The sequence below is a fragment of the Lynx rufus genome, unplaced genomic scaffold (genome assembly GCF_022079265.1).
Source record: "Lynx rufus isolate CCGP_SWC_20201006 ecotype Redwood Valley unplaced genomic scaffold, mLynRuf1.p SCAF_1, whole genome shotgun sequence".
Taxonomy (NCBI): Eukaryota; Metazoa; Chordata; class Mammalia; order Carnivora; family Felidae; genus Lynx; species Lynx rufus.
In genome coordinates, this window is record NW_025814823.1 from 209,287,639 (window position 1) to 209,315,609 (window position 27,971).

The following is a 27,971-nucleotide window of genomic DNA, read 5'->3' on the forward strand; positions in this document are numbered from 1 at the left end:
TCTCTGCCCCTCCCCCATTCATGCTCTGTCTCTCTCTGTCCCCAAAATAAATAAACATTAAAAAAAAAAAAAAAATTTAAAAAAAAAAATAAATAAAGTTTCCAAATACCTAAAGCACTTGGTAATAGGCTAAGAATCTGTTTCTCATTTATATTACAGATTTCATAGTTGTAGTTAAGAATATGTAAGGACAACTGTAGTGAAGGGTAGCCACCAATCTTTTGAATGGTTCAATAATGCAAAGCACAAAAGTTGCTCATAAAAATGCATTTTTTATTTCATTAAAAAAAATCCTGTCCAATATTCCTCCCCCTCATGCAAATAGCTTTCACGTGAGAGTCTTCAGATTTTACGTTTTTTCCATTCGGGCTCATTCTTTGTTTCCTCATCATCAGATTCAACTTGGGCAAACATGGTTTTGGGCTGAGTCCTAAAAGAAAGTTAATGAAAAGAGGAAAAATTTAGTTGGCAAGTGTTTATTAGATTAGACCTTTGCTACTTTCATCAAGTGGAAGCACATTTGGGGAATCAATTACATCTTAATTATTAAGTATTAATCATTAAACTTCTGGCAAAGAAAAAGATAATGGAAATTTAATTATGTTCAACAAAAGAGTCGATTCTTTTAAAGGTTTTCTCTCTGTAGCAGACTATGTATGCTGTCCTTTTCTTAAATAAAATGAAAATGTATCAAATTCAGTACAATCTCATACATCCATAACCACCCTCTCCTTCAAACTCAGGCTAATTGGGATTGTTTGGGAGGCCAAATTATAGTCACCGAGCAAAAATACACATGATCTAGGGCACCTGGATGGCTCAGTCAGTTAAGTGTCTGACTCTGGGTTTTGGCTCAGGTCCTGATCTCACGGTTCATGAGTTCAACCCCCTCTTTAGGCTCTGTGCGGGCAGAGACTGCTTCGGATTCTCTCTCTCCTTCTCTCTTTCTCCCGCCCCCCCCCCCCCCCCCCCCACCGCTGACTGTCTCTCTCTCTCAAAATAAATAAACTTTAAAAAAATAATAAAAAATTCAGAGAAAAAGGAATACACATGATTTTTATTTACAGCTCTCTGGGTTGTTCCTGGACTTAAGTAGTCCAAATACAAGTGATTATGGTGCACATGAACAAGAGAATTTGAGATAATAGCTTTCTTATTTAATGAGTCTAAAATAAGAGATAAGATATATAGTAACTTGAGCACTGCCAGCAAAACTAAAAAACAAAACAAATGGAATTCTCTCCACCCCATGCATTGAAATGTCAAGCATTTTAGGATACATCACTGAGTATCATTGCTCTAATACTGGCACACAGTACCTCAAGCAATCTTTGCATTAGGACTTTCTGTGCTTTGTAAACATACCTGGTTCAAGGACTTTCCTTTTTATACCATTCACACAGAAAATAATTTCAAGAATATGTCAAATGGTTATAATTTATGCTTCTTTTGGTCATGCTGATTTCCCTTTAAAAACAGCTCTATCACATTACAAGGAAATATTGAAACACTGTACCTGAAGATCATCTATTTTAGCTCACATCTTCATCCTGAATTCAATTCATTACATCATGGTAATTCCAGAATTTTAAAATAATGACAACAACAATTCCTTTTCTTTGACAAATAAAAACAGGGTTAAAACCCGACATTACTTGTTGTTGTTTATTTATTATCCTGGGAAGAACTATATACCATCCACATTCAAGCTCATGTTGTTCTGATGCAAGCCATGTACTGGAATTCCTCATGCATAAGGTTAGTTACAACTCCTGTCTCTCTAGTGACCCACACACCTACCTCGAGCCCAAGGTGTCCCCATACACAATCCAGTCGGTTCAACCTCTTGTCACTTCAAGACACTGTCATGACCTCTGCAAATAAGTCACAGCTCTAACATTTCCAAAAACAGCTGCAGATTTTCAGAGGTCATGAGTTGCTGAATTACTAGAAAGCAGGACCCCTGGCTTTCTAACATGCTACAATATGGCAACTGGTACTCATGACATATTTCATCTTTTGGCAAAGCTGTGGACCACTTAGGGATGGGCAAACCCATATGGGAACAAATCTGTCTGGTTTAAAAAGTCCTTTGGATTAGATGGTTAATTTCTTTTTTTTTTTTTTTTTTTAATGTTTATTTATTCTTGAGACAGAGACAGAGCGTGAACAGGGGAGGGGCAGAGAGAGAGGGAGACACAGAATCTGAAACAGGCTCCAGGCTCTGAGCTGTCAGCACAGAGCCCAAAGCACACTGGGCTTGAACCCATGAGCCGTGAGATCATGACCTGAGCCGAAGTCAGACGCTTAACCGACTGAGCCACCCAGGCACCCCTAGATGGTTAATTTCTAAAGAGAAAAAATAACAGTCTTGTAACGGTATCTGGCAGTGCTTCTGAAGACACCAGCTCAGAGTTAGCCGCAGTGAGACTTCAGTACTAAGAAATTGTAATGGTGTTTATTTTGGATATGAAGAAAAATTAAATGACAGATTACAGGAAGAATAGAGCCAAGAGCTTAAAAAGGCTATTTCATTTAAGTAGTTACTCTCATATTCTACCTGCTTCCCAAAGGTATTTTTGGCAGGTTGGTGGCTAACTTGAAGGGTGTAGCATCAATGGAACTATTTCACAGGGGGCAGAAAGGGGGTAATAATTGTAAAGAGGCATGGGGAACATTTTGTGAGGATGGAAATGTTCTATAATCTTGACTGAAGTGGTGATTACATAAGTGCATACATTTGTCAAGACTTGAAATGGGTGAATTTTGCATTAGACATAAATTATACTTCAATAAAATGGACTTATGAAGAAAATCAAAACAACTGAGTAGAAGGTGAATAACAAAGGAATGAAAGGGTAAACATAATAATACAACACTCAATTTCCCAGTGGCCAAGATAAAGAAAAAGAAAAAGGAAAAATACTAGTTTTTCAGAGGAGGTATCTTTTCCCCCAGCACTAAACTCAGCAAAATTTACTGAGTAGATCTTTATATCAGGATCACTTAAGACTCCCCCTTTGAATTACCAGACCATACAGTTTCCTTTGTCCTTTCTAGGTATTTTAACTTAGGGGATATGAGTTTGTTTGGAAGGTAGGATGGTCTCTTTGCAAAACTCCATGAAATTTAGTATTTTAAATTCCATTTTTTAAAACTAATAACAGTGTTGCTGGAAAACAACCATATTCTGTATATGCAACATCAAATCATGACATTTAGCTTTCAAATAGCCAGGCTTTCCTTCCCCCAGTTGCCAAAATCAAGGTATAAACTACCCAAATTTTCCCAGCAATGCTTGTTTAGCACTTTGTCTTTCATTTTGTTGGCCAGGTAGGGAATACCTGAGTGTAGGAAGTAGGCCCCTTTCAACAAATGGTGCTGGCAAAATTGTACCATATGCAATAAATAAAACTGGACCCTTGCCTTACATGATGCAAAAATTAACTTGAAATGGATCAAAGACCTAAACCTAAGAGCAAAAACTATAAAATATTATGGAAAAGCTTTATGACATTAGATGTGGCAATGATTTCTTTGATAAGACACCAAAAGCCCAAGCACAAAAGACAAACAGGTAAATTGAACTATATCAAAATTAAAAATTTCTGTGCATCAATGGACACAGCTAACAGACTGAAAAGGCAACAACCTATGAAATGGGAGAAAATATTTGCTAATCATGTATTTAATAAGGAATTAATATCTAGAATAAAGAACTACAACTCAACAATAACTACAACAACAACAACAACAACAAAGCCAAACAATACAGTTAAAAACTGGGCAAAGGAGGGGTGCCTGGGTGGCTTAGTCAGTTAAGCATCTGACTTTGGCTCAGGTCCTGGTCTCCTGGTTCAGGAGTTCGAGCCCCGCATCAGGCTCTGTGCTGATAGTTCTGAACCGGGAACCTGCTTCAGATTCTGTCTCCTCTCTCTCTCTGCCCCTCCCCTGATCGCACTCTGTCTCCCTCTCTCTAAAATAAATAAACATTAACAAAATTAAAAAGAAAAAACTGGGCAAAGGACTTGAATAGATATTTCTCCAAAGAAGACAAGCAAAAGACTAACAAACACATAAAAAGATGCTTAACATCACTAATCGGTAGGGAAATGCAGATCAAAACCACAATGAGATAACACCTCACACCCATTAGGATGGCTACTATAAATAAAAGACAAATAAACAAACAAAACCCAGAAAATAACATGTATTGGCCAGGATGTGGAGAACTGGGACCCTTTACACAGTGATGGTGGGAATGCAAAATGGTGCAGCCTCTAGGGAAAAAAATACGGCAGTTCCTCAAAAATTTCAAAGTAAAATTACCATGTGATCTAGCAATTCCACTTCAGGAAATATGCCCAAAAGAATTGAAAGAAGGGTCTTAAAATGATATTTTATTAGAGATTAATAAATGTTCCGTGCATTATTCAGAACAGTCAGAAGGCAGAAGCAACCTCAGTGTCGTGGACAGATGAATGGATAAACGACATGTGGCACACACGTACAATGAGATATTATTCAGTCTTAAAAAGGAAAGAAATGCTGGCAAATGCTACACGCCTGAGCCTGGAGGACATTATGCTAACTGAAATAGGCTAGTCACAAAAAGACAAATACTGTAAAATTCCACTTATATGTGGTACTGAGGTAGTCATATTTATAAGATAGAAAGCTGGACAGCAGTTGCCAGGGACTGGGTAGAGGGGAAAGGACAAGCTGTTTAGTGAGTACAGAGTTTTAGTTTTGCAAGATGAGAAGAATTCTGGAGATTGGTTGTACGACAATGTGAATGTACTTAACACTACTGAAATGTACACGTAAAAAATGATTAAGAGGTTAAATTTTATGTTTATGTGTGTTTTACCAAAATTAAAAAAAAAATTTTTTTTTGGATTAAAAAAAGAAGAATGAACCAGACTCCTTGGACTTGGGAATAAGGAAGAATGAGCCCACTTCTAGAATAAACAGGAGGTACCCTGGAGAAGGTCTTACCCTCCAATCTGGGGTCCTGCCTACAGCAGTGCTTCTCAAACCATCCGTGGTACAAGGCTAGTCTTTGTTTTCTAATTTCCAATCCCTTGCAGACAAATATACTACTTCTAGAAAAATAAAAGGACTGCAAAGTACTGACCCAAATTTTTATTAGATTCCAAACATATATCAACTTGCTACACAATTTTCTAAGTGCTTGCTCTCAATTCCTGTGCTTATCTATCTCATGAGCCAGTACTGGCTGCTGGACCGCACCTTCCCTCTCAGCTTGGGAAAGAAAGTGGCAAAGCAGGGCTCTGAATCTAGGCTGGGAAGTAAGAATCTGTCTTCTTAACATCAGCTCTTAAACACAATGAGCTTCCTCCAGTGTGGGAAAGTACTTCTCACCTCTGGAGAAGCTGGCCCTGGATGATGCAACTGAAGATTGGGCGCAGGCATGGGGTTCGAGACTGCACTCTCACAGGCCCACCTTGAAGTAAAGGAGCAGTCTTTACTTCTTGGGGGTTAGGCATGACGAGGTGAACGGAGATGTGGACCACAGACAGAAGTTTCCCTTGTTCCAATCCAACCTGCCCCCATACCAACATTCTTACGGCACAAATCAGAGCCCTCCATAAAAGCTATATGCTGAATAAAGACCAGGTTCTTTAAAAAAACAGTATTTGAGTTGAGTACACTGAACACCTCTGTCTAGAGAATGCCAGTGTTTTATAGAAGCAAAGTGAGAGAATTATAGCTTTAAATCTTGTAGCTATTCTGTCTTTTCAGCAATTTTTATCTTCAAATTTATTTCCAGCAGTTATTCTTTTGAAAAATTTTGGAAACTCATGTATGAGAAAGAGCAAAAAAAAAAAAAATTCAATTCAGGATTATCTAGGGCATTTAAAACTGATTTCTTCAGTCACTACTTTTTAAGACAATGAGAAACAGAGATGATTAAACAGAGTTAGGAATAGAACCAAAAGATTTCTTCCCTGGGGGATGGCCTAATTTGCCCTTGGCATAGAAAACTACTATAAAAATAAATCAACAATGTCAAGCAGGAGTAAAATGACACATTCAAAAAAAAAGTTAATGGATTTGAAAACACTTAAAAGTTGGTCCAGAAATCCCTGCTTTTAAAACCAACAGGAAACCAACAAATAAACAACAACAAAAAATACTTCAAGTCTCTATTCACATTGTCACTGGCCACAAAAATGGATTCCTTTCTGGGCTGCTTGAAGAAACGGAATTTGTGTACTGATTTTAATATAGACTCTGTTGAGTGCTTCCATAAGGAAGAGTAGAACAAATCAAACCAAATGGGCCTGAACACATGGCAGGAACTCAGGAAATACAAATATAAATAAGTAATGAGCAAGAAATATATTCCACCACCTTGAGAAAGCATTTCCATTACCGATCCATTACCTGTGTTCTATTAAATCAGTTCCTCCAGGATTCTATACCTCCTTTCTCAAGAGACAGGAAATTGTCAACTCAAACCTTCAGCCTCATGGCTGGAGATTTATGTAAGTTGCCCAACACAAAAGCCTATAAAGAGGCTGACTTGAAGAAAAAGGAGGTAAGGGGAACATTCCATTCAGCCAAAAGTATAATCACCACAGTTGCTCAACAGGTTAGTGGGAACACGGAAAGCCTCAGTGAGCACGAGCAGAGTAATCCACCTTATTGAAATCAGCTTTATTCAGGCTACCTATTTTACTGGTTTGTGGCCCACACTTACCCATTTTCCTAAGTATTAAATGAAAACTTAAGCTTACAGAAGGCTGATGTGAAACTTGTGTTTTCCAGTTTAACTCACTTTGCGAATTGTAAACATTTTTCACTTGACTGTATATGTCAACTTGTTTATTAGACTTACCAAGAAAAGGAGAACAGATTTTGATTACATATCAACATGGTTATTATTACTAATCATTAAATAAACTAATCAGAAAGGGGCTGAAAGGTTTTTTGTTTTATTTTGTTTTAGTTTCAGTAAACTCTGCATTTGCTAATAGTTAATATTTCATGAAGCAAATGTAAAATCTTAAGCAAATGTCTTTCTCAAATCTATAAATTCTGATTAGATGATACTTTGTGCTGAATAATTTTCCCCTTGGGACATTTTTTTAAACTGAATTCTCAAAGTTATTTGTACAAAGTGAGTCTTTTCCAGCAACTGTGTTCTAACAGAAAAATGTCGGAAGCCCAACAAAAACTGAATCCCACCTTTGGTGGTTCTGCCCAGAAGAATTTTGTGTAGAACAGTCAGATTCCCCCTGCAATACTCTTATGAGGGCATTTCTGCAGTGCACTGTTTGTGCAAGAGATTCAAAGTGTCCGGAGTGAGTAGTCCTTTCTCTTCTGACTAAGCTCCAACCTGGGCCTTCTATGCTCCTTTTTTAGTGCTCAGGCCACAGAAGAATCTCAGAATGTTTTCAGCTGCAATGGCAAGTCCACAGGTCACATTCTCATTAATTACAGATATTCTTCTAATATGATTCATTCAAAGCCAGCTCCAGGGTCACAGAATGAGGATGAGGAGAAATCACTCGTAATATTTAGTCATCACTATGTGAGTGGAAACCACAAGCTTTTTTGGCTCAGGGCCCATTGTTTATTATGAAGGAAAACCTCAAAGCCAAAGTCAATTATAGCCATGACTTGACAATCTGACACACTTGTTAACCCTGTTAGAATGAATACGGTCCAGATGAACTGTGACCCAGTCATCACAATTGCAGAATTATTAAGATTAAATAAAGGGCCTGACCAAAAGATTCCACTTGAAATGGTCCCTTCTTTCTGGTGAAGAGCTAATCAAAGATATTTTTTTTTTTTAATATTTGGGATGCATAAGAAGATGAGACGCAACACGATGTTTCTAGAGAAAGAATGTTCTATTTTCTTCACAAACTGAACACATAATATTTTGGAAACTACATAAACATATCTCAGACTCATTAAATAGGGTACACTAACTCATAATGCTGGGTGTGTGAGTTCAAAGACGAGTGAGGGTGGAAAAAGGGACAAATGTGAAGCCTGTGGCAACTAGAAACAGAAAGACAGTGAGGAAAGGAAAACAGAAAGAGCCTTCTAAAATCACCACCACCTGCCTTATCACTAATAGTTAAACAAGTCAGAAGGATAAAATCTTTGAAGAGTATGCAGGCCTGGGGCCACCCAGGTGTTAGCAGTACCCCCTCCAGGCTCACGTTTATAGCCAGCGTTACTGCAGCCCTGCTCTCTTCCTTCCCAGAGGGGGAAACAGCCTCAGCGAGTCTAAGTAAAGCACAGAGGGAGCACAACAGCTCAGAACTTCTGATTCTTAGTCTCGTGTTCGGCTATGCCATGCTGGCTCACACGATAGTCTTTCAGCTTCCCTATTGGTCAATTTTTTAAATAATTACTGGTTGCTTTGTGATGAGAAGCAGTACACTACAGTTGTCAAAAGCAGAAGCCTGACTCTGAAACCAGGCTTCTGCATTCAAATCCCAATTCTGCCACCTGCTACCTGTGTGGCTTTGGTCAAGTTATAAGCCTCAACTTCCTCATCTATAACATGGGAACAATGATACCACCTACTTCATAGGGATGTTGTGGAGATTAAATGAATATATACAAAGTTCTTAAACAAGGCTGGCATGGTGTAAGTATAATAAATATGTCATTATTATTACACCCTTTGCTTTGGCTATCAGGTGTTCCTCACCTCATATAAAAAGTATGTTTTCAAAAAGTTGTATGTAGAATATATTTGGTAAAATAATTTATATATTAAATACACCACAGCGGCTTGCTATTAAAAAAAAAACTGGGGGAAATTATTTGGTTATGTAAGTAATCTGTCTTCAGTATAAACCTGTATAATTAGAATAATCTACTCTGTACATTTGAATTTTCTAAGGGTGAATCATTTGTGGTTTATTTTAAATAATTACTTTTGTATTATTACTGAACTTTAGTGTGCAAAATAATCACCTGAGAAACTTCTTAAGATGCAGATTTCCAGTCCCAAGCCCACAAAATCTAACTGAGTTGGTCTGAGGTGCAGTCTAGAAACCTGTACCTTTAACCCCCTACCCCCACCCTTGACTCTGACACAAGGCAGTCTACAAAACCACTTTGAGAAATGCTGGCCTCTATATAGGAATATGGTGGACAGGGATGATCAGTTACCTAAATATAACTCAGGAAAAAAGTTACATTTTCCTCTGTGGGTTTATGTCTCTTCCTGACACAAATAATATACAAACCTTTACTCACTTAAGGAACAACCTCTTCAGGGGTGCCTGGGTGGCTCAGTCGGTTAAGCGTCCGACTTCGGCTCAGGTCATGATCTCGTGGTTTGTGAGTTCAAGCCCCACGTCGGGTTCTGTGCGGATAGCTCAGAGCCCGGAGCCTGCTTCAGATTCTGTGTCTCTCCATCTCTCGGCCCCTCCCCTGCTCATGCTCTGTGTCTCTCAGTCTCTCAATAATAAATAAACGTTAAAAAAAAAAAAGAACCTGTTTAAATATTGCCTACTGATTTAACATGACTTTAAATGGATCCTTTATGGATGGGAATATTTTAATACGCACACATATTCATGTATCCCATATCTGACAAGACATGCACGTTGAAGATTCAATCTACCGAACCAGCAATAATGGCAGCTTCTCTGGCAAGAAAAGTGACCATGGCTGACAGAGCTGTCAGGCTGGCAGGCTACTGGCCAGGGTCCAGGCTCCCACGCACGTCCATCCCTGTCTGATGTGTAAGCTAATAGCATTCTGGATCTATATCCTACCCACTCTCCAGCCAGCTCCTCCCCCCTCTCTCCAGCCACTTCTTTTAACAAGAAACTGTAATTGAATCTGACCATGTGTGGCTGAACAAGAGGCCTCTGTGATCCTGCTGTGTTTTAAAACTTCCATGGCTATTACATTGCTGGTGCCAGGAACAAAATGCAAATACTCAACCAATAAAGGTGAAGTGTTCAAAGACTCTTTGTGATCACCACTGGAGAACAAAGGTATGTATATGCCTTGTTCATGTGCAAGCCAGGAGATTTAGGTAATGTCTAATTGTGCTCTTCTGTGATAAAGGGAAATACAGTAAATCTTCATTTCATCACTGACAGAAGTCAATTGCAGCGAAGAAAAACAACCAGACACACATTCTCAATTACAGTGACCTTTACGAAAAGATCCTTTTAAATATTAGCTTCCCTTCGAACACTTTGCCACTTGGCAGTAAACAGTATACTCTAGCAGGTGAACACAGGAGAAATAGCACTGCAATTCTGGCTAACGAATCACATGCCACAGACAGTGCCATGAACTTAGTTAGCATGCAATAAATGGAAGGTGACAAAATTGGGTGGAAGGAAGGAGATGGGAGCAAAACACAACAGCAGAAGGGTATATATCAAGAGAGAGCACAGTCCTCTGAAAAGCTCATGAGATTAGGGATAGAGAGAGCTGAAGTGCGGCTCCAGCTACAATCACTCTCGACTGCAAGCTTCAGTCTCCTCACATGTAGTGTAAAAGACATGACCTGTTCTCCCCACTTTACAGAGCTAATATTTAAACTAGCACATTATTCAACTGTAAATATAACTAAGTCACCTACAATGCAGGAAAGTATCATTTGTTAACGGTCACCAAAAAACAAAAAGAACTTTTGCTTCAATTAATTCTATTTAAAACTAAAAATCTGGATGAATGATTTCCCAAGAAAATACTAATTACTGAGCAGACTCAGAAGAGTAGGAAAATCCCAATAGAGTATTTATCATGAGGGGATGGAAAAGAAAGCCAAAAATTAAGAAATTGCTACTTAACCTCTCCTCCACAAAAGCACCAGGTTTTGACACTTTCACAGGTGAATTTTATCAACTCTTTACAGAGTAGATAGATTTAATGGTATTCAGAACAGTCTGAGAGTATACATAGAAAAAGCATACAAAATTTTTATGAACCCAGTTTGACACGTGACAAAGAACAAACCATAACTATGTTAGGGTCATACCAAAGAAACAAGGATAATTTAATATGAGGAAATTCAGTAATATAGTTCATTGTATTTCTTGATCAAAGTATAAAAGTCATATGATCACTTCCACAGAAATATAATAAACAAATCCAATAAAATTCAGCATCTCTTTCAGATAAACATACCTCTGGTCTTTGTATGGTGTTTTCTTTGCATGGGATGCTCTTCCCTTGGATATCTACACGGCTTACTCCCTCATTTCATTTAAGTAAAAAATCACTTAGCAGAGGTTTTACCCCAATCACCATAGCTAAAATATAGCACCCTTTTTGCTACATCCTCTTATCTCTATTTTAGTTTTATTCTTTGCACTAACTATCATCTAAAATTTATGGATTTATTTAGTGTCTGTCTCTGCCTACTTGAATATAAGTTCCATAAAAATTACTGTATCCCCATAACCTAGAACAGTACCTGACATATTACAGGTGTTCAATAAATCTTTATTGAATAAATAAATGGAAGAGAAAGATATGGATTCATCCTTAATGTCTTACATGTGTGAGTTTTCAAAAGTTATGCTTCATGGAGATGTATCGTTAAATTGAACAATATGAAATTGCCAATATTTGACTTTTTTTCACCTACAAAAAGGCCAATTAGGTATTTTAACCTAATAGAGTCACTCCTGTTAAAGTTCAAGAAAAAAGATGTGTGCAACCATGATATTATTTAATATTGTTCTGGCACTATTAGTCAATACATTAGATAACTTAAATTGGGAAACATCTATTCATAATAAAAACTCTCAACCAAGTAGGATTAGAGAGAATATACCTCAACATTATAAAGGCCATATATGAAAACCCACAGCTAACATCACACTCAATGATGAAAACTGAGAGCCTTTTAAGATCAGGAATAAGACGAGGATGTCTACTCTTGCCATTTTTTTTTTTTTTTTACGTTTTTTATTTTATTTTTGAGACAGAGAGAGACAGAGCATGAACAGGGGAGGGGCAGAGAGAGAGGGAGACACAGAATCTGAAACAGGCTCCAGGCTCTGAGCTGTCAGCACAGAGCCCGATGCGGGGGCTGTGAGATCATGACCTGAGCCAAAGTCGGACGCTTAACCAACCAAGCCACCCAGGCACCCCCACTCTTGCCATTTTTATCCAACATAATACTAAAGTCCAAGCCACAACAATCAGACGAGAAAAAGAAATGAGGCATCCATGGTGGTAAAGAAGAAGTTAAACCATCACCATTAGCAGATGACATTATACTACACATAAAAAATCCTAAAGACTCCACCAAAAACATATTAGAAGTAATAAATGAATTCAGTAAAGTTGCAGTACACAAAATTAATCCCCATAAGTTGTTAGTGTTTCTATACACAAATAAATAAAGTGCCAGAAAGAGAAATTAAGAAAATAACACTTACAATTGCACCAAAAAGAATAATATACCTAGAAATAAACTTAACCAAAGAGGTGGAAGAATGTACTCTGAAAACTATAAAACAATGATGAAAGAAATTGAAGATGACACAAACAAATGGAAAGATATTCCATGCTCATGGATTAGAAGAACAAACATTATTAAAATGTCCATATTACCCAAAGCAATCCACAAATACAATGTAATCCCTATCAAAATACCAACAATATTTTCTACAAATCTAGAACAAATAATCTCAAAATTTGTATGGAACCACAAAGACCCCGAATATCCAAAGCAATCCTGAGAAAAAAGAACAAAGATAGAGGTATCAGAACACCAGATCTTAAGATATACCACAAAGCTGTAGTAATCAAAACACCATGGCACTGGCACAAAAATAGACACATAGTTCAATGGAACAGACTAGAGAGCCCAGAAATAAACCCGCACTTCAATGCTCAATTAATCTATAGCAAATGAGGCAAGAATACACAGTGGGGAAAAGACAGTGTCTTCAATAAATGGTGTTGGAAAAACTGGATAGCTACAGGCAAAAAAATGAAATTGGGCCACTTTCTGCACACCACACACACACACACACACCCCTCAAAATAGATTAAAGACCTAAATGTGAGACCCAAAACCACAAAAATCCTAGAAGAGAGCACTGGCAATAATTTCTGTGACATCAGCTGTAACATTTTTCTAGATATGTCTCCTAAGGCAAGAGAACAAAAGCAAAAATAAATATGTGGGACTCCATCAAAATAAAATGCTTCTACACAGCAAAGGAAACCATCAACAAAACTAAATGACAACCTACCAAATAGAAGATATTTGCAAATAACCTATCCAATAAGGGGTTAATATTCAAAATATATACAGAGGAGTCATAAATTCAGCAGAAGAAAAGATTCTTTTTACAATGGCATAAAAATGTGAAAGATCTATTTAAAGAAAACTTAAAAATACTACTGAGAGGTAAAGAGATGTGACTAAATAGAAAGATATACCCTGCTCTTGGTTTAAAAGAACCAATATTGTAGGGAGCCTGGGTGGCTCAGTCAGTTGAGCGACCGACTTTAGCTCAGGTCATGATCTCTCAGTCTGTGAGTTCGAGTCCCGCGTCGGGCTCTGTGCTGACAGCTCAGAGCCTGGAGCCTGCTTCAGATTCTGTGTCTCCCTCTCCCTCTGCCCCTCCCCCACTCTTGTTCTGTCTCAGAAATAAACATTAAAAAAAATTTTTTTAAAAAGAACCAATATTGTAAAACTATCTAAATTAATATATAATATAACTCAATTCCAGTAAAAATATTACCAAGAATTGAGGTGGGGGGAGGTGTTTCCTAGATAACTTAAAGTCATGGATACCTATAAAAATAGAAAATTTTTACTAAGAAGAATAATGAGAAGAATAATGTAGGAAGGCCTACAACAATGAAAAGTTTGGTGCTGCTACTTGAACAGACCAATTAATAGAACAGAAGAGAGAGCCCATAAATTGGCTAAAATTCATATGTAAGTGCAGTGTGTGTAACGATGTGATTTCAATTCAATGAGGAAAACTAGATCATCCAACTAAAAAGTGTTACAGCAACTGGCTAACCAAGAGGAAAAAATTAAACTGGAGCTCTGCTGTTGTAGGCTGGAAAAATAGTCCCTCCCAAAATATCCACCTTAAATCCCTGGGAGCTGTGAATATTACCTTATTTGGAAAAAAAGGTCTTTGCAGATGTGATTAAGGACTTTAAGATGAGGAGATGGTCCTGGATCATCTTGGGTGGGCCCCAAATGACATCAGAGGTATCCTTGTAAGACAGAAGAGGAAACCAACACAAAGCACAAGGCATTGCCAAGATGGAGAAGAGACTGGGGCAATGTGGCTACAAGCCCAGCTAGCAGGCAGCCTCCAGAAGCTAGCAGAGGCAGGGAACAAATTTTCCCCTAGAGCCTCTGTATGGAATGCGGCTCTGGTGACACCTTGATTTCACACTTCCAGCCTGTAGAACCGTGAGAGAATTAAGTTCTGTTTTTCAGGCCACCAAGTTTGTGGTAATTTGTTACAGTGGCCACAGTATACAAATATACCTTCCTCACTCCCTTCACTAAAATAATTTCAGGTGAACAGAAATTTAACTCTAAAAAATAATTTTAAAAATGGTGAAATAGAAAGATGGGAGAATCTGAAGAATTACCTTAGATGGGAAGCCTTCCTAACTAAAACAAAACCCAAGAAGGAAAAAATTCCTAAAGGTGACTACATTAAAATAAATTTGATAGCACACTGCTCCAAATAGGTTTGTGTGTGTTTACACACAAAGTAAATTACTGAGGTATCTCTATAAATGTTGAACTAATACTGACCGCTGATTATTGGGTGATATTAACAATGTATAATTTATAGGAGGGTGTCAAAGATCTTACTTACTATTGAAGAGAATGAGACATTGAGAACATACCTTTTAGAACCTACTGGATAGTAAGTCCTTGCTAGAACCAAGGCCAGGGAGCTGGCCTTAGAATTTCCAGGTTATTGTTCTAACTTCTAACAGCTAATTACTTTGATGAAGGATCTAACTTTAATGTTGTATGTAATTTTCATGTCTGAGAGTTTAGGTAATACATGCACATAATGAACAAAACTTTCCAGCAGTGCTAACAGGCAGACTATGGAACTGCGAAGGCCCCTTTCACTTTCACACACACAACCCCATTCCTGTTCCTTTGTTCACTACTTAAAACATACCTACCACCTCCATTTCTTGGCTCTCCTCCCAGAGGGAGTCCAGGTATAGATGAACAGATATGTATATAGATACATCCACTGCTTAAAAACACAGGTAGACATCATGTTTTATAAGCTGGTTTCTGTTTTTGCTTGTAGGTTGGTTTTGTACTTAGGAGATTAGGCCACATCCATCCACATATATATCTAGCCCATTCTTTATACTTTCTTGATATCTTTCATTGTATGGATAGGCTATACTTTTCTAAAACAATACCCCATTGAAGGACATTTACATTGTTTTCAGTCTTTTGCTTTCCTACACAATACTGAGCTTAATATCTTTGGACATACATATTTGCCCACTTGTGCAAAACTTCCTGAAATACAATTGCCAAGTCAAAGGGTATTTGCATTTTAAATTTGTATAGATAGTGCCAAATTTTTCTCCAAATGATGCTCACTATGTTTAGCAAATTTTAAAAAATGGCTCTGTTTATTCCTCTCTCCTCAGTTAATTTTTTTGTATGTATCTAAACAAGTTTCTTTAAGTATAAAAAAAACCCTAATAGTAATAGAAAATAATGACCCCATTAAAAACCGAGTGTCAACAGAGGCACAATCTACAAGCTTATCTGACTGCCAATGATGCGTTGACATACATTAGCTTATACACATACAAATTCTATACAAAAGGCAGCTAAGTGTGCACTATTTAGTTGGCCAGCCTTGATATGACCCTCTTAGCTGCTGTAATATTATCCAACTAATGGTTCAGAGATGTTCCATCTGTACTGTCTGGTTATTAGTACACACTGTGAACCACCACCACTGACATGCCACAGTAAGGTCTGTTCTGCTACAACATGTACAGCAGAGGATGCAGTGCTCCCCCCCCCCACACCCCCAAAGGCCCTCAAATCTCTTTAGCATTTTTGTGTAGGGTGCTTTCACTCACAACAGCAGCACCTGTCTTTGTCAGAGGGCTATCAGCAGGTTGCTAAAGCCCTGGAAAGCTGGAAGTACATGGGAATGTCTCCCCCCAACCCCACCTGCAGCCATTAGCAATAACCAATAGATACTGGGGTATAAATACTCCAGTTACCATGCCTCTGACCAGGGTCTCCAGGGTTACCCTGCAGAGCGAGCCAAAGTGACCCCCTTGAAACTGTGCTTGATACTCCCTTACTTGGTTTCATTACAGTTCTCCACTCTCCTCCTGGTTTTCTCTATGGACGCTTCCTAATAAATCACCTTTATATGAATCTTTTTCTCAGGTCTGCTTCTAAGAAACCCAAGCTATTGCTTCTTTTGGCTAAGATCAAGTGTAGTATCTGTTCTTATCAGTTTAAGAAATCCAAGCTAAAACAATGTGTTTTTTCTTTTATGCAAAGTAGCTCATAATGATTAGCAGATAGGGAACTTATATTGCCATAACACGTACACTGATTTGGTTTATAAGTGATTTTTTTCCAGCACAGTAATGTTTTGAAAAGTGATCAGTGTCCAGCTTTCTCATAATTTAAGAGAAAACTTTAATAGTATATAAAGACACCAAGAAAAAAACCTGACTATACCTCCAGCAATACAAAAATACATATGGCCAAGTTTATTTAATGTAGCTCTGTTAGAAATTGCAAAATACTGGAACACCCTAAATACCCACTCATAGGAGATGGCTGAATAAACTGTGTGCCTCCCTACACTGGAGCACTATGCAGCTGTGGAAAAATGAGAAGGAGCTCTGGGAACCAATGTAGAGTGATCTCCAGGGCATAATCCTAAGTGAAAAACAGCAGAGCCCAAAAGGGTATTTATATTATGCTACCCTTCATGTGAGAAAGGAGAGGGTGTAAGAAAATACTCACAAATCTGTTCGTTTGTGCAAGAGACCTACAGGAAAGATAGGGCAGAAACTAAAGAGATTAATTACCTGCAGAGGTGGGTGGGGAAGAGACTGAGTGAGGCAGGCTATGGGCAAGAAAAACAAAGAGGAACTGTGGCACATCTTGTGGTATCAGAAAGTAAGGAAGTGCTCAAAAAAATACAGGGATCTGTCAAAAGAGGACAGGAGTTATTCTGAAGGAGATTCTTTTAGCCAAAGTTGGAACAATTTGAGCAAAAACCTAAATAATGATAGTACTGAATTTTAACCCATAAAGTATTTTGAAGTCCACACTGATATAAAAAATACTTGAAAAATAAGTAAATGTGGGAGAAGGGACAATTCTTCCTCTTAGTAGAATTCCAATTAATAAATGTGGAAGAAACAGGGAAATAGAAAATCACCATTAGGCAAACACCACAGTAATAACTACTGCAGGCAAATCTACCCACGGATAATAAAATTAGAGAGCCAAAGTTTAAAGAGGGGCAGGACTTTCAGAGCTGTAAAATATCACCCCCAAATAATTTATTAACTCAAAATAATGACAGTAACTTACAGTGGAGAAACTTGGCAGATATCACCTTAACCAGGTGACCAAGGTCAACCTCTCCACCGATAAGACATACTGACATGACATTCTTGATATGATGAACCCAAAGGGATACAACATCAGCCCTGTATTATGTTTGCCTAAAATACACAGTTTCATTCCAATTGTGTGAAATATCAGACAAATCTAAACTGAGAGACAAAATGTACAAAATAACAGACCAGTGTTCACCAAAAGTGTCAAGGTCATGAAAGACAAGAAAGACTGAGAAACCGTAAAGACTGGATGAGACTAGGGGCACCTGGGTGGCTCAGCTGGTTAAGCAACTGACTTTTGAAATCGGCTCGGAGTTTGATCTTGCGGTTTATGAGATAGAGCCCCGAGTCAGGCTCTGGGCTGACAGTGTGGAACCTCCTCGGGATTCTCTCTGTCCCTCCCTCTCTGCCCCTCTACCCAACTCTCTCAAAACAAATAAATAAACTTTAGAAAAAAAAAAAGACTGGATGAGACTAGGGAGAAACAACTAAATGTAATATGGTGATATGGGACCCCTGACAGGATCCCTAGAGAGAGAAAGAATATCAGTGGATAAACTGGGGAAAATCAAGTAAGGTCTGTTGCTTCCATCAATAATATTGTACCAATATTAATTTTTCTAGTTAATTCTAATTGCTAAATAGTTGTACTGTGGTTATGTAAGGTGTTAACATTAGGGTAAGTTGGGTGAAGAGTGTACATGAGCTCTTTGCAATTTTTCTGTAAGTCTAAAATTAGTTTAAAATGAAAAATTAAGAATCCAAAATTCTACAATACTACCTTTCTTTTGTGTAAATTTATCTGTTTTAGTGGCTTTAAGAAACACTACAAGTTCATCCATGTTGAGCTATTTCAGGGAATCTGAGCAGGCAGGCTCTACTCTGTCTATGTACGTGTTACGTACATAGTTCTGCAAATAAAAGAAGTCCTTAATGACAGACCTACAGACTGCTCCCCTTCATTTGCTTTTAACTCTCTTCAACTAAGATAATGCATATGGTGATTTTCCTTTTTTTAGTCATAGATAGAATGGGCTTCATACAATGGGTTTCCACTGGGCTAAAACTGATGAAACTGACCTACTTTAAAAATTCACCATTTTAGGGGCATCTGGGTGGCTCAGTTGGCTAAGTGTCTGACTTTGGCTCAGGTCATGATCTCACAGTTCATGGGTTCAAGCCCCATGTCAGGCTCTGTGCTGACAGCTTGGAGCCTGGAGCCTGATTCAGATACTGTGTCTTCCTCTCTTTCTGTTCCTCCCCCACTTGCACTCCGCTCTCTCTCTCTCAAAAATAAATAAAGATTAATTTTTTTTTTTTTTTTTTTTTTTTACCATTTTAAGAGTCCTAAGATACAAACAAATGCCTAGGTTCAGGACTATGAGTACCTGGCTTATTTTTCATGCTCAAGAATAGAACAAGAAATGGAGAGTTAGAACCTCAAAGCAGCCATTGTTACATTCTTTCCTATTCATTAAACATAATAATTTTTCTTATTTTAAAGGGTTGTTTTCTTACTTAGAATATGCTGGAGAAACCCAATATGGGTTGTCTTCGGCTGCTTTAGCATGCCGCAAAATGGCTTCCCGGGGATTGCTGTCATCAGTTTTGTCCAAAGCAATGTTCTTCACAATGTATGATGACAGAGTGCCCCCATGGGTTCCAACCCGGCCACCACGACCTGTTTCAAAGGAAAAAAACCAATCAGATAATGGAATGAGCATGACAGTATATATGTATACCTTGTATACACTGTACTTATCTGAAAAGGCTGAGAATCCTTCAGTCCTGGCTTCCAAGGTGGCTGGTTACATGAGTAACAGAGTGAGGCCAGAACTTCACATTTACCCGATTTTGGGCATCCCCTATGGAATCAAGGTTTGGAGCACTCTGGGGCTTCTTCAGACCTTGGTTTGAGGTGCACAGATCTCAAGAATACTTCAGTATCATCCTTTCAGCTTTCACAACCAAAGTAGGAAATCACCAAACCTTAACTTTCCCATAACATTTTTAAATAGAAAGAGATGTTTTTTTGATGTGTTTTAGCTGTTTAACTTACATAGTGATACTAATGCAGCAGGAATTACAAATACTTTGCCATGAATATGCCTTAAAAACATTCCTCAGGCATGAACATTTGAAATTCAATTAATAAAAATAACCAATATTTGTTCGACACTATTTTAGCCTTAAACAAACACATCTTAGGGCTTGCCATCTTCCAGGTACCTTGTAGGAGAGAAAACAAGTAAGTTGAATACACTGATTCACGTTATTTTATGGTGCTGGAACTGCTCCAGTAGACAGAAAGCTCTGTAAGGGCAGGGATTTGTTAAGATCTGCTAGATCCTTAACAGCTAGCCTGGTGCCTGGTACTCAAAAATGTATGACATTTTAGGAAAAATTAAAAAACAAAACAAAACAAAAACGCATGAAGAGCCAAACTGTGCTAAAAATTAATTCTATAAATCAAAATAAGAGACTAAATAAGGCAGGAAAGGGGGCGCCTGGGTGGCGCAGTCGGTTAAGCGTCCGACTTCAGCCAGGTCACGATCTTGCGGTCCGTGAGTTTGAGCCCCGCGTCGGGCTCTGGGCTGATGGCTCGGAGCCTGGAGCCTGTTTCCGATTCTGTGTCTCCCTCTCTCTCTGCCCCTCCCCCGTTCATGCTCTGTCTCTCTCTGTCCCAAAAATAAATAAACGTTGAAAAAAAAAATTAAAAAAAAAAATTAAATAAGGCAGGAAAGAATTCATTGGGAAAGGATTTGTGTGGCCAGTAACTATTACAGTACTTAGAGGAAGGAGAGAGCTCTTCAGGCTGAGGTGGTTGGGGAGGTCTTTGGGAAGAGGTAGATCCAATTTGCGAAAGCTCAGAAGGCAGAGGTCACTTTGAGTGAGCAGAATGGCTTAAGTACAAAAGTATAGAAAGAGGACAATTCAATCAATGGGCATTTGCAGGCAGAAATGAACCAACAGTCAGTCGTATCAGAAGATCAGAGTAGGAGAGAAGTGAGGTGGAATGCTCAGAAGTGAGTTTGAGTACACTAAGGAGAACCTTGATTCTCTGAAAATGCAAATGGAAGTGGGAAGCTTATGAAATTTGGGGGCAGTAGCAACATGAAAGCCAGAGGAGTTGGGGCGCTGGGGTGGCTCAGTTGGTTAAGCACCTGGCTTTGGTTCAGGCCATGATCTCATGGTTTCATGAGTTCAAGCCCTGCATCAGGCTCTGCGCTGACAGCTCACGCTGTCTCTGTCTCTCTCAAAATAAATAAACTTAAAAAAATTTTTTTAAAAAGAAAAAAAAGAAAGCCAGAGAAATTGTAAATAAAAGCTGTGTATAAGATGGATGGAGGCAGGGTGGGGAGCAGAGAGAGAGACTGACTTGAGATAAGATGCCTAGTTAGAAGGGCTTTTCAATAATCCATGTAAGAATACTACTCGGGAACTTTGATTAGAATGGTGGCAGGGAAAATGAAAACAAAAAAAAGTTAAGATAGAGATGTGAAATGTTTCCAAAGCTGAAGGTGCAGGCCAAACAGATGTAGGCCCACAGCTGAGGTTCAAGATGAATGAACAAGTTAAAAGCTATATATAGGCTTAGGAGCCTAAGACAAGGGAAACCACACAAGCGATAGCTAGTAAAATGGAATTCCAGTAGAGGCATGTGTTCATGATAGCCAACACTGTCTTGCTTTCTTCTGGTACCTATTTTCGTAAAAACTCTAAGGACCTTTATTCATCTTGTAGGGGAATGGGCAGCTCCATTATATCAACAAAGAACTCAATGGTTGTAACTTTTTGCCTTGTGTGAAACCTAATCCAGTCTGGATTCTAGTACCCAAATGTTGTATATGAAGCCAATATTGAGAGCAGTGGTTTTATCACCAGGTTCTAGGAGCCCCAAAGTACTACCAAGGTCACCTAAAAGAGCTCAAGTTAGACAGCAAGCAGAGAGGGCTCTAGGCTTCCTCTCCATTTTTATCAGTCTTATGCATCAGGATTCTGCATCAGATCTTTAAACAAAAAGTTGCTAAAAAGAAAATGTCTAAAAACCACCATGTGGTAAAATCTCTCTGAAGACAAAGCAGCATCCAGGCAGAAAGCATCTTTCCAATTCTATACCAGTGACCCCACCCGGCCCCTCACCCCCCTCTGCAGATCACAGGTTAGACCACAGTCACCTGGGCCCGCTACAGGAGGTTCAGGTTTATGAGACTTCAGGGGATCCAGTCTGTCCTTCTCCAGCTGTTTCCTTGTACTCCGTTGGCGGGGCTCACGGAACATAGGCAAGGCATGAGCTACGAGAAGTCACAATTGAAAAATTTTATTATAATAATAACCCTTCCATCCCAAAACATAGCTGAAGCATGACTAACTAAAAGATGACATGGAAGTCATAATGACAGCCTTCATCTAATAATAAAAGACAGTCTTACTGTAACCAATTAGCCAATTTTGTTTGAGACCAGACTCATTGTTCACCTCTGCTGGCAACTAACGCCACTCAGGAAATACTGTCAAATACTGTCATGGAGACACCAGTGAGGCTCCCCATCTCCCAAGCCACGGGTAGCAGTTAAACTTAATTTCTGTGGTTTTGAAAAGAAACACTTAATGGGACTGCTTATTTTTTCTTGTAGGACCCAAATGTGAATAATGCCAACAGCTTGCCTGTCAGCCCTGAAGTTTCCTTAGATGCCTCATAAACACTGGAATCACTTCACACGTTTCTGAAATGTGACCACCTCTCAGGAGGAGTTGACAACACTGAGTAACCGGAAGGGAGGAGCACTTAGCCCACTAAGTGGGATAAAGGTTGCCTTGAATGCATGGAGGTGCCTGAATCTCCTGGCATGGTGACTTGATGGGGACTTTTCCCTACTTCTATATGGTGGACAAAACAAAAGAATAAGAATCAAAGTAGTATTTGTCCCATTGCTATTGGTTGCTCACTCAATGTCAGAATTAAATTTCATAATATAAAACAGTATATAAATGTAAAAGGGTAACAGTGATATTCTGCGGGACAGCAAGAGGGTTATCGGGGGGAAAGTTAAGTAATGATCTTTTTCTTGACCAAAAAATATACCAGAATTATTTCTTTGGATCCTTACATGCTGAGTAAAACCTCTTTTAAAATAGAAAAAAATTTTTCCACGGGAGTGAGGAAGAGAAGGTAATGGGTTAATAGAGGTTCAAAGGGAATTTATAATATGAATGACAGAAATGTCTAAAATACCTAAAAAATTCTTCTAGTATCCCCCTACCCCTACCACCAGCTGGGGTCAGGGCCATCTCCCTCACCAGTAAAACATGCCTGCCTTGAGTCAGGGGAGCTGAGAAACACAGTCACTAGTCACTCTGTTGGGCAACACGACACAACAGTATTTTTAGGAGGGGGAAAAATAGCTTTTCACTTCAAACGACTGGAGGAATTTAAGTAGGCCGCGTGTAATTACATGAGCTAGACTGGTTGTGACACCGACTTTAACACTTCTACTCTTGCAAAAAGTGCCATGGGATCTCCTTACTGATCATAAGCTCCAAGGGACTTGGTCTTACAGGAGACCCACCACCAGAGAGAAAACCCAGCAGTACAGCGCCCCCTGGGCTTTAGATGGAGACCCCGGTAAAGTCCACAGAGCATCAGCTCATCACAATTGCTACTGCATCCAAGACGTCCTTCCTAGACACTAGTGGTGACAGATCTGAGGCTGTGGCTCTGGGAAAGACAAATCTGTCAGATTAACAAGGTTGTGTGACAAACCGGACAGAAGCTACTTATTCTGGTAAGATTTCTGGTGCCCACGGTAGTTCATTTTGTATCTAAATGTCTCTGGATCTATCACATGGTCACAGAGTCTCAAAGGGAGCTGACGGAGACCCTTTGCCTAGTCTCCTCACTGTCCTGATAACGTTCAGTTGTTCAACATCATACTGCAAGTCAGTAGTAGAACTGGACAAATCCAGGTCTCCTGATTCCAAGGCCAGCACTCTTTCTTGTTTATTCTTAGAACAGATTGTTATTCTTTAAAAGGCTGCTATGGAGTAATGCATTAGGCTCAAATAGGCTTTTCCCTTTTGGGTTGAAAGTTACATGAAATTACCCTGTCTCTGTGATGAGTCACAGAAGCTAAAGCAGTTAGCTGTTACATGACTCGCAGTTCTGTCCACATGATACTTTGTAATATATGCCTGGACTGTGAAAACTTTTTCTGTCTCTAAAGCCATGAGATCAACACCACATTACAGTAGAAGAGAGAGAGAAGACGATGGAGAGACCATGCTAACAACTTACGGGTGATGATGTAGTCCTGGGTTAGAGTCTCGGCTTGTTTCGCCTTCCGCTGGGTTTTAACCACACATAATTTTGCTCCCCTGGGGCGGGTAAGAGCACATTATTTTCTTTACTTGGTCTTACAAACAGAAAGTCATGTCAAAAACATTAGATACTTTCAGGAACACACTCTGTGCACACCATCTCGCCATGTCCTTGACTTTCTAAGGGATGGCAAAAGATGGGGCCTTGGTGATAAGGGATTAAATTTATGGGAAAGCAAGTCTGTCAGTCAGTGGTTACCACTGAGGGAAAGGGTTGGAGAGGTAATCAGGCAACAGAACAGGAGTTTAAAAAATCTATAGAAATAACCCAAAGATGTAAGTGAAAGAGATACAAGTAAAATTAACCAGTCTTTTCACCCTGAAGGTCACACGGTTCAAATATTAGTTTATGTCTCATATGAAAGCAACCTGGGTGGTCTACACCCCAAGTGGCATTCGTCCACATCTCTAATGTAAGAGTACGAGTGTCTGGAACTGAGTTGGCTTGGCAGTGTTGTCACGGGGCTACTGCCCAAGAATGTGTGGGGTTAACCAAAAGTTTGATTAGGACATTTCACTTCTTCCTTAGCAATAATGAGCTATCCCTCTCAGGAAGCAAATACAAATAAAAAAATTTCTTAAAGATTCCACACATAGAAGCTTCCAAATGGGTGCTATCAAATGGGGCTCATCATTTTCTCAAATGAAACAGACTGTCTCTCTCTCATTCTAATTACATTAGCATTTTCAATTCCTTTATTAAAAAACAAACAAAATCCTATTTGTTCTTAAACACAATAAAAACTTTATTTTACAGGGCAAGGGTTCCAATGCTAGTGCACAAAGTTCCAAGGGAAGACCGACTGTCTGCTTCTATTTCTACCCAAACAAATTATAGCAATGAATATTCATTAACAGAGGATGAGTTTCCTTTCCTCAAAAAGGATGTGGGACCCAAAATAGGTTTATGGGGGACCCCAAAGAATTTAGCATGTGAACTTTTAATACTAGCTGACCAAGGCTCCCTCTAAAGAAAGAGCTAACCAAGCATCGTACCTTAACAGAGACAAACAAAACCATCCTTTTTTGGGGGGTGGTGACAAATGTCCGCCTTTGTGCCCAAAGAAAATGAACATAATTGAGGAACTGGTTGAGCCTCCAGTGAAGTTTTCGGACTTTTGAAACACATTGGTATATTTAAGTCTGACATTTGGGGTGGGCATGGGATTGAAGAGGAAAGAATTTGTGCTGTCCCCTTCTGCTGGCAGAGAACAACCCCACACATCCAAACTGCTACCTGATAAAAGCCCAAACAGAAAGGGAACAAAACAGACTAGCTGTTTCCATTTCCTGTGAGGGGTGAGTTCCCTGCTTTGTTAATCCCCTACATGTATCACAGCTAATGCCATGTCCAGGGTGGTATGCAAAGTGGGCAGGACTTTTCCCCCCTTTGCACTCAACATTTCAGCTAAAGGACTGCAAATCCCCAGGAAACTTTCACTTTGAATTCTGTATGGATCAAGGGCAATATCCAAATCCTCTTTAAAGTACAATACCAGGAGTTTGAGGCTTTACTCTGTGCCAGCTGCATTTTCTAAAAGGGTGGATCCCCATCAAAGGGGGCAATAAGTAAAAGCAGGGTAGGAAAAGAAACCCTCCCCCCAGTTGTTGTCATCCATCTAAAACAGGCAAGACTTATGAAATACCTCTGACTCTTGTTGGGGTCATAATACACTTTAGCCAATCCATTTCCAGTTCCTACCATGATCTGGTTCAGCTTTGGATGCCACAGGCAGCGGACAACACTCTGAAAAGGAAAGGCATGGTAATCAACTAAAGAAGCCAAGTAAAAATGGGAAAAGTCCCGCTGGTGCTTTGATGGCTAGAGTCAGTTTACTAAACTGAATGTCATCCTGATGGTTACCCGTAATTTTTAGGACATTTTCCTCTAAACTATAAGGCTGTGTCCCTGAGGTTCAGTTCTATTCCATCACTTGTTATCTGTGTGATACCCTTTAAAGATGAACAAGTCGTTCCTTCCGACACCCCTCCTCTCATTTCTTGATAACCTTGCAACCACAAGGTTAGGCTTCCCCAGCTCCAGTGCCATGTGAAGCTGGCATCTCGGAATGCTGAACCCACATAACTCAGTTCTGCTTACCACTGAAGCAGATTTAGATCTCAGTGTTTCATGTTTTTATACACACAATATGTCCCTCTGGACAGCAGATTGAAGCCAGGTGGTTATTGTTTTTAGTTCACAAAGATCCAAATCTCATAAAGCTTTTTCAGGAACAACACATATTTGCAGGCATTGAATAATATCTCCCTATCTATGAGATAAACCAGCAGGACGATAGCAGAAGTAAAACAGAGACACGGCATACAAAGACTTGACATTAACCTGAATGAAAAGCTATTTAAGAGAAGGTCCACTGGAAGTTACGATCCTTTGAATTCATTACTGGTAAGGAAAATAAGTGGTGCCCTGGGGTCAAAAAGAATGAGTTCTCAGTGAGAACTACAACCTGTTTTTAATTTCTGTCTGTAGTAAGAGGGCCGAGGTGGGAGGTTTAGCAGGGGGGCAATGATGAAGGGGGGTGGGGGAAGATGAAGCTAAAATTGGTAGGCAGAAACACCATGTGCTAGGTTCTGTGGATCTCATTCTGATAGAACAAGTAATGAGTGGAAACATCAATTCAAGATTTATTTAGAACCATCATGAGCCAAGCAACGCGCAAGGACTAAGAAAAAAGGGTACAATTAGATACTGCTATTTTAGGTTCTAATAGTAAAATGAAAACCATGGCATCCTTGTCTCCCAAATCTCTCTTGGGCTGAGTCTCTCTGGTTTCCTCTCCCTAACCATCCTGCTCCTTTGTTAAGACAGAGTATCTGTGAATCTCCTCAATCCCTTTTGGTAGAAATCCTGGCTCCCCACCTGCCTGGCAAAAAGTATGCATACAGTTATTCAGCTACAAATCCTTCTCTGAGATTCCTGAGGAACTTAAGAGGAAATGTAAGAGTCTGCAGGACTTCGAATTCATGTCTGATAATACTCTTTCAGAGCGGTTCTTAAGCTCTGCACCACTGAAGACAGCTGAGATGTTCTGCCGAGAAAATAAAATCAGAGTGGCTGTTTTTTCCTGGTTGGTAGGCAGTAAAATGAAGTTAAAAGGGCAGGTTTTTACAATTTTAGGTTTTCTTTCCACAACTTTTCTTAAATCTATGGTGCCTGCTACCCAGTGTCTACCAGCAAGTGCTAAAAGATGATAAAACATACAATAGTGAGTATTAATGAAAAAAAAATAAAAAACAGTAAGCATCTTATATATAGAATGGCTTCTGGGGGAGGGTTGTCATTTTGTACACATGTCTGTGAAACCCACTTGATAATGTATGACTGTAAAAGACACATTTTATCTAATAAAACTGTGCTTGGTTGGTAAGATGGAATTAAGTATATCAACAGTTCATGGTCTACAAAGCACAGCCTGACTTACAGGTGCTCTGCCACTGAGATTAATTTGAGAACCAGGCCTTGACCACTGCAAATTTCCAGGTCATGGCCAGGTGCACGGAAACATGAGAAAAGTCACAAACATAACTTCATAAACCCTACCAAGAATAAGTTCATCCAAGTCAATACTCACCCTCATGTCACTGCTTATATGTCATCATGTGAAAACTGCCCCTTTTAAAACTGTACCCCACAACTGTCCTTACTCTGCTTTTTCATGTTTCTAAAACATGTTCCACCTTTTAACATAATATATAATTTGTCGTTATTTTTGCTTATTATCTGCCTCCCCAGTGTGAACACAGTTTGCACACAGGCAGAGATCTTGGTGTGTTTCGGCTGGGAGTGTTTCCCAAATGCCCAGTTTAGTGTGTGGTGCTCAATAAATATTTGTTGAAGGAATGAATTAAAAGTTACAGTTCACCCAAGCCTAAATGGACTGCTTTGCTAAGTGGAGTTAGAGACGATTTTCAAGTTAAAATCATTACTACCTATGGAGAACAATTTTATTTCTCTAGATCAT

The 27,971-nt window shown here is 39.1% G+C and overlaps 1 protein-coding gene across 2 annotated transcripts in view; it reads right to left on the reverse strand.

Moving 5' to 3' along the window:
• Positions 1-258: 258 nt before the first annotated feature.
• WDR70 (WD repeat domain 70) overlaps positions 259-27,971 on the reverse strand; it is a 298,862-nt gene continuing 271,149 nt past the window's right edge. For both annotated transcript variants that reach the window (XM_047093335.1, XM_047093345.1), the window contains 5 exons: positions 25,635-25,735; positions 23,906-23,985; positions 21,789-21,905; positions 19,129-19,291; positions 259-430 (listed from right to left, as the gene is read on the reverse strand). In XM_047093335.1, the coding sequence (XP_046949291.1) occupies positions 343-430; positions 19,129-19,291; positions 21,789-21,905; positions 23,906-23,985; positions 25,635-25,735 (549 nt within the window). In that variant the 3' untranslated portion in view covers positions 259-342. The remainder of the gene's footprint in view (positions 431-19,128; positions 19,292-21,788; positions 21,906-23,905; positions 23,986-25,634; positions 25,736-27,971) is intronic.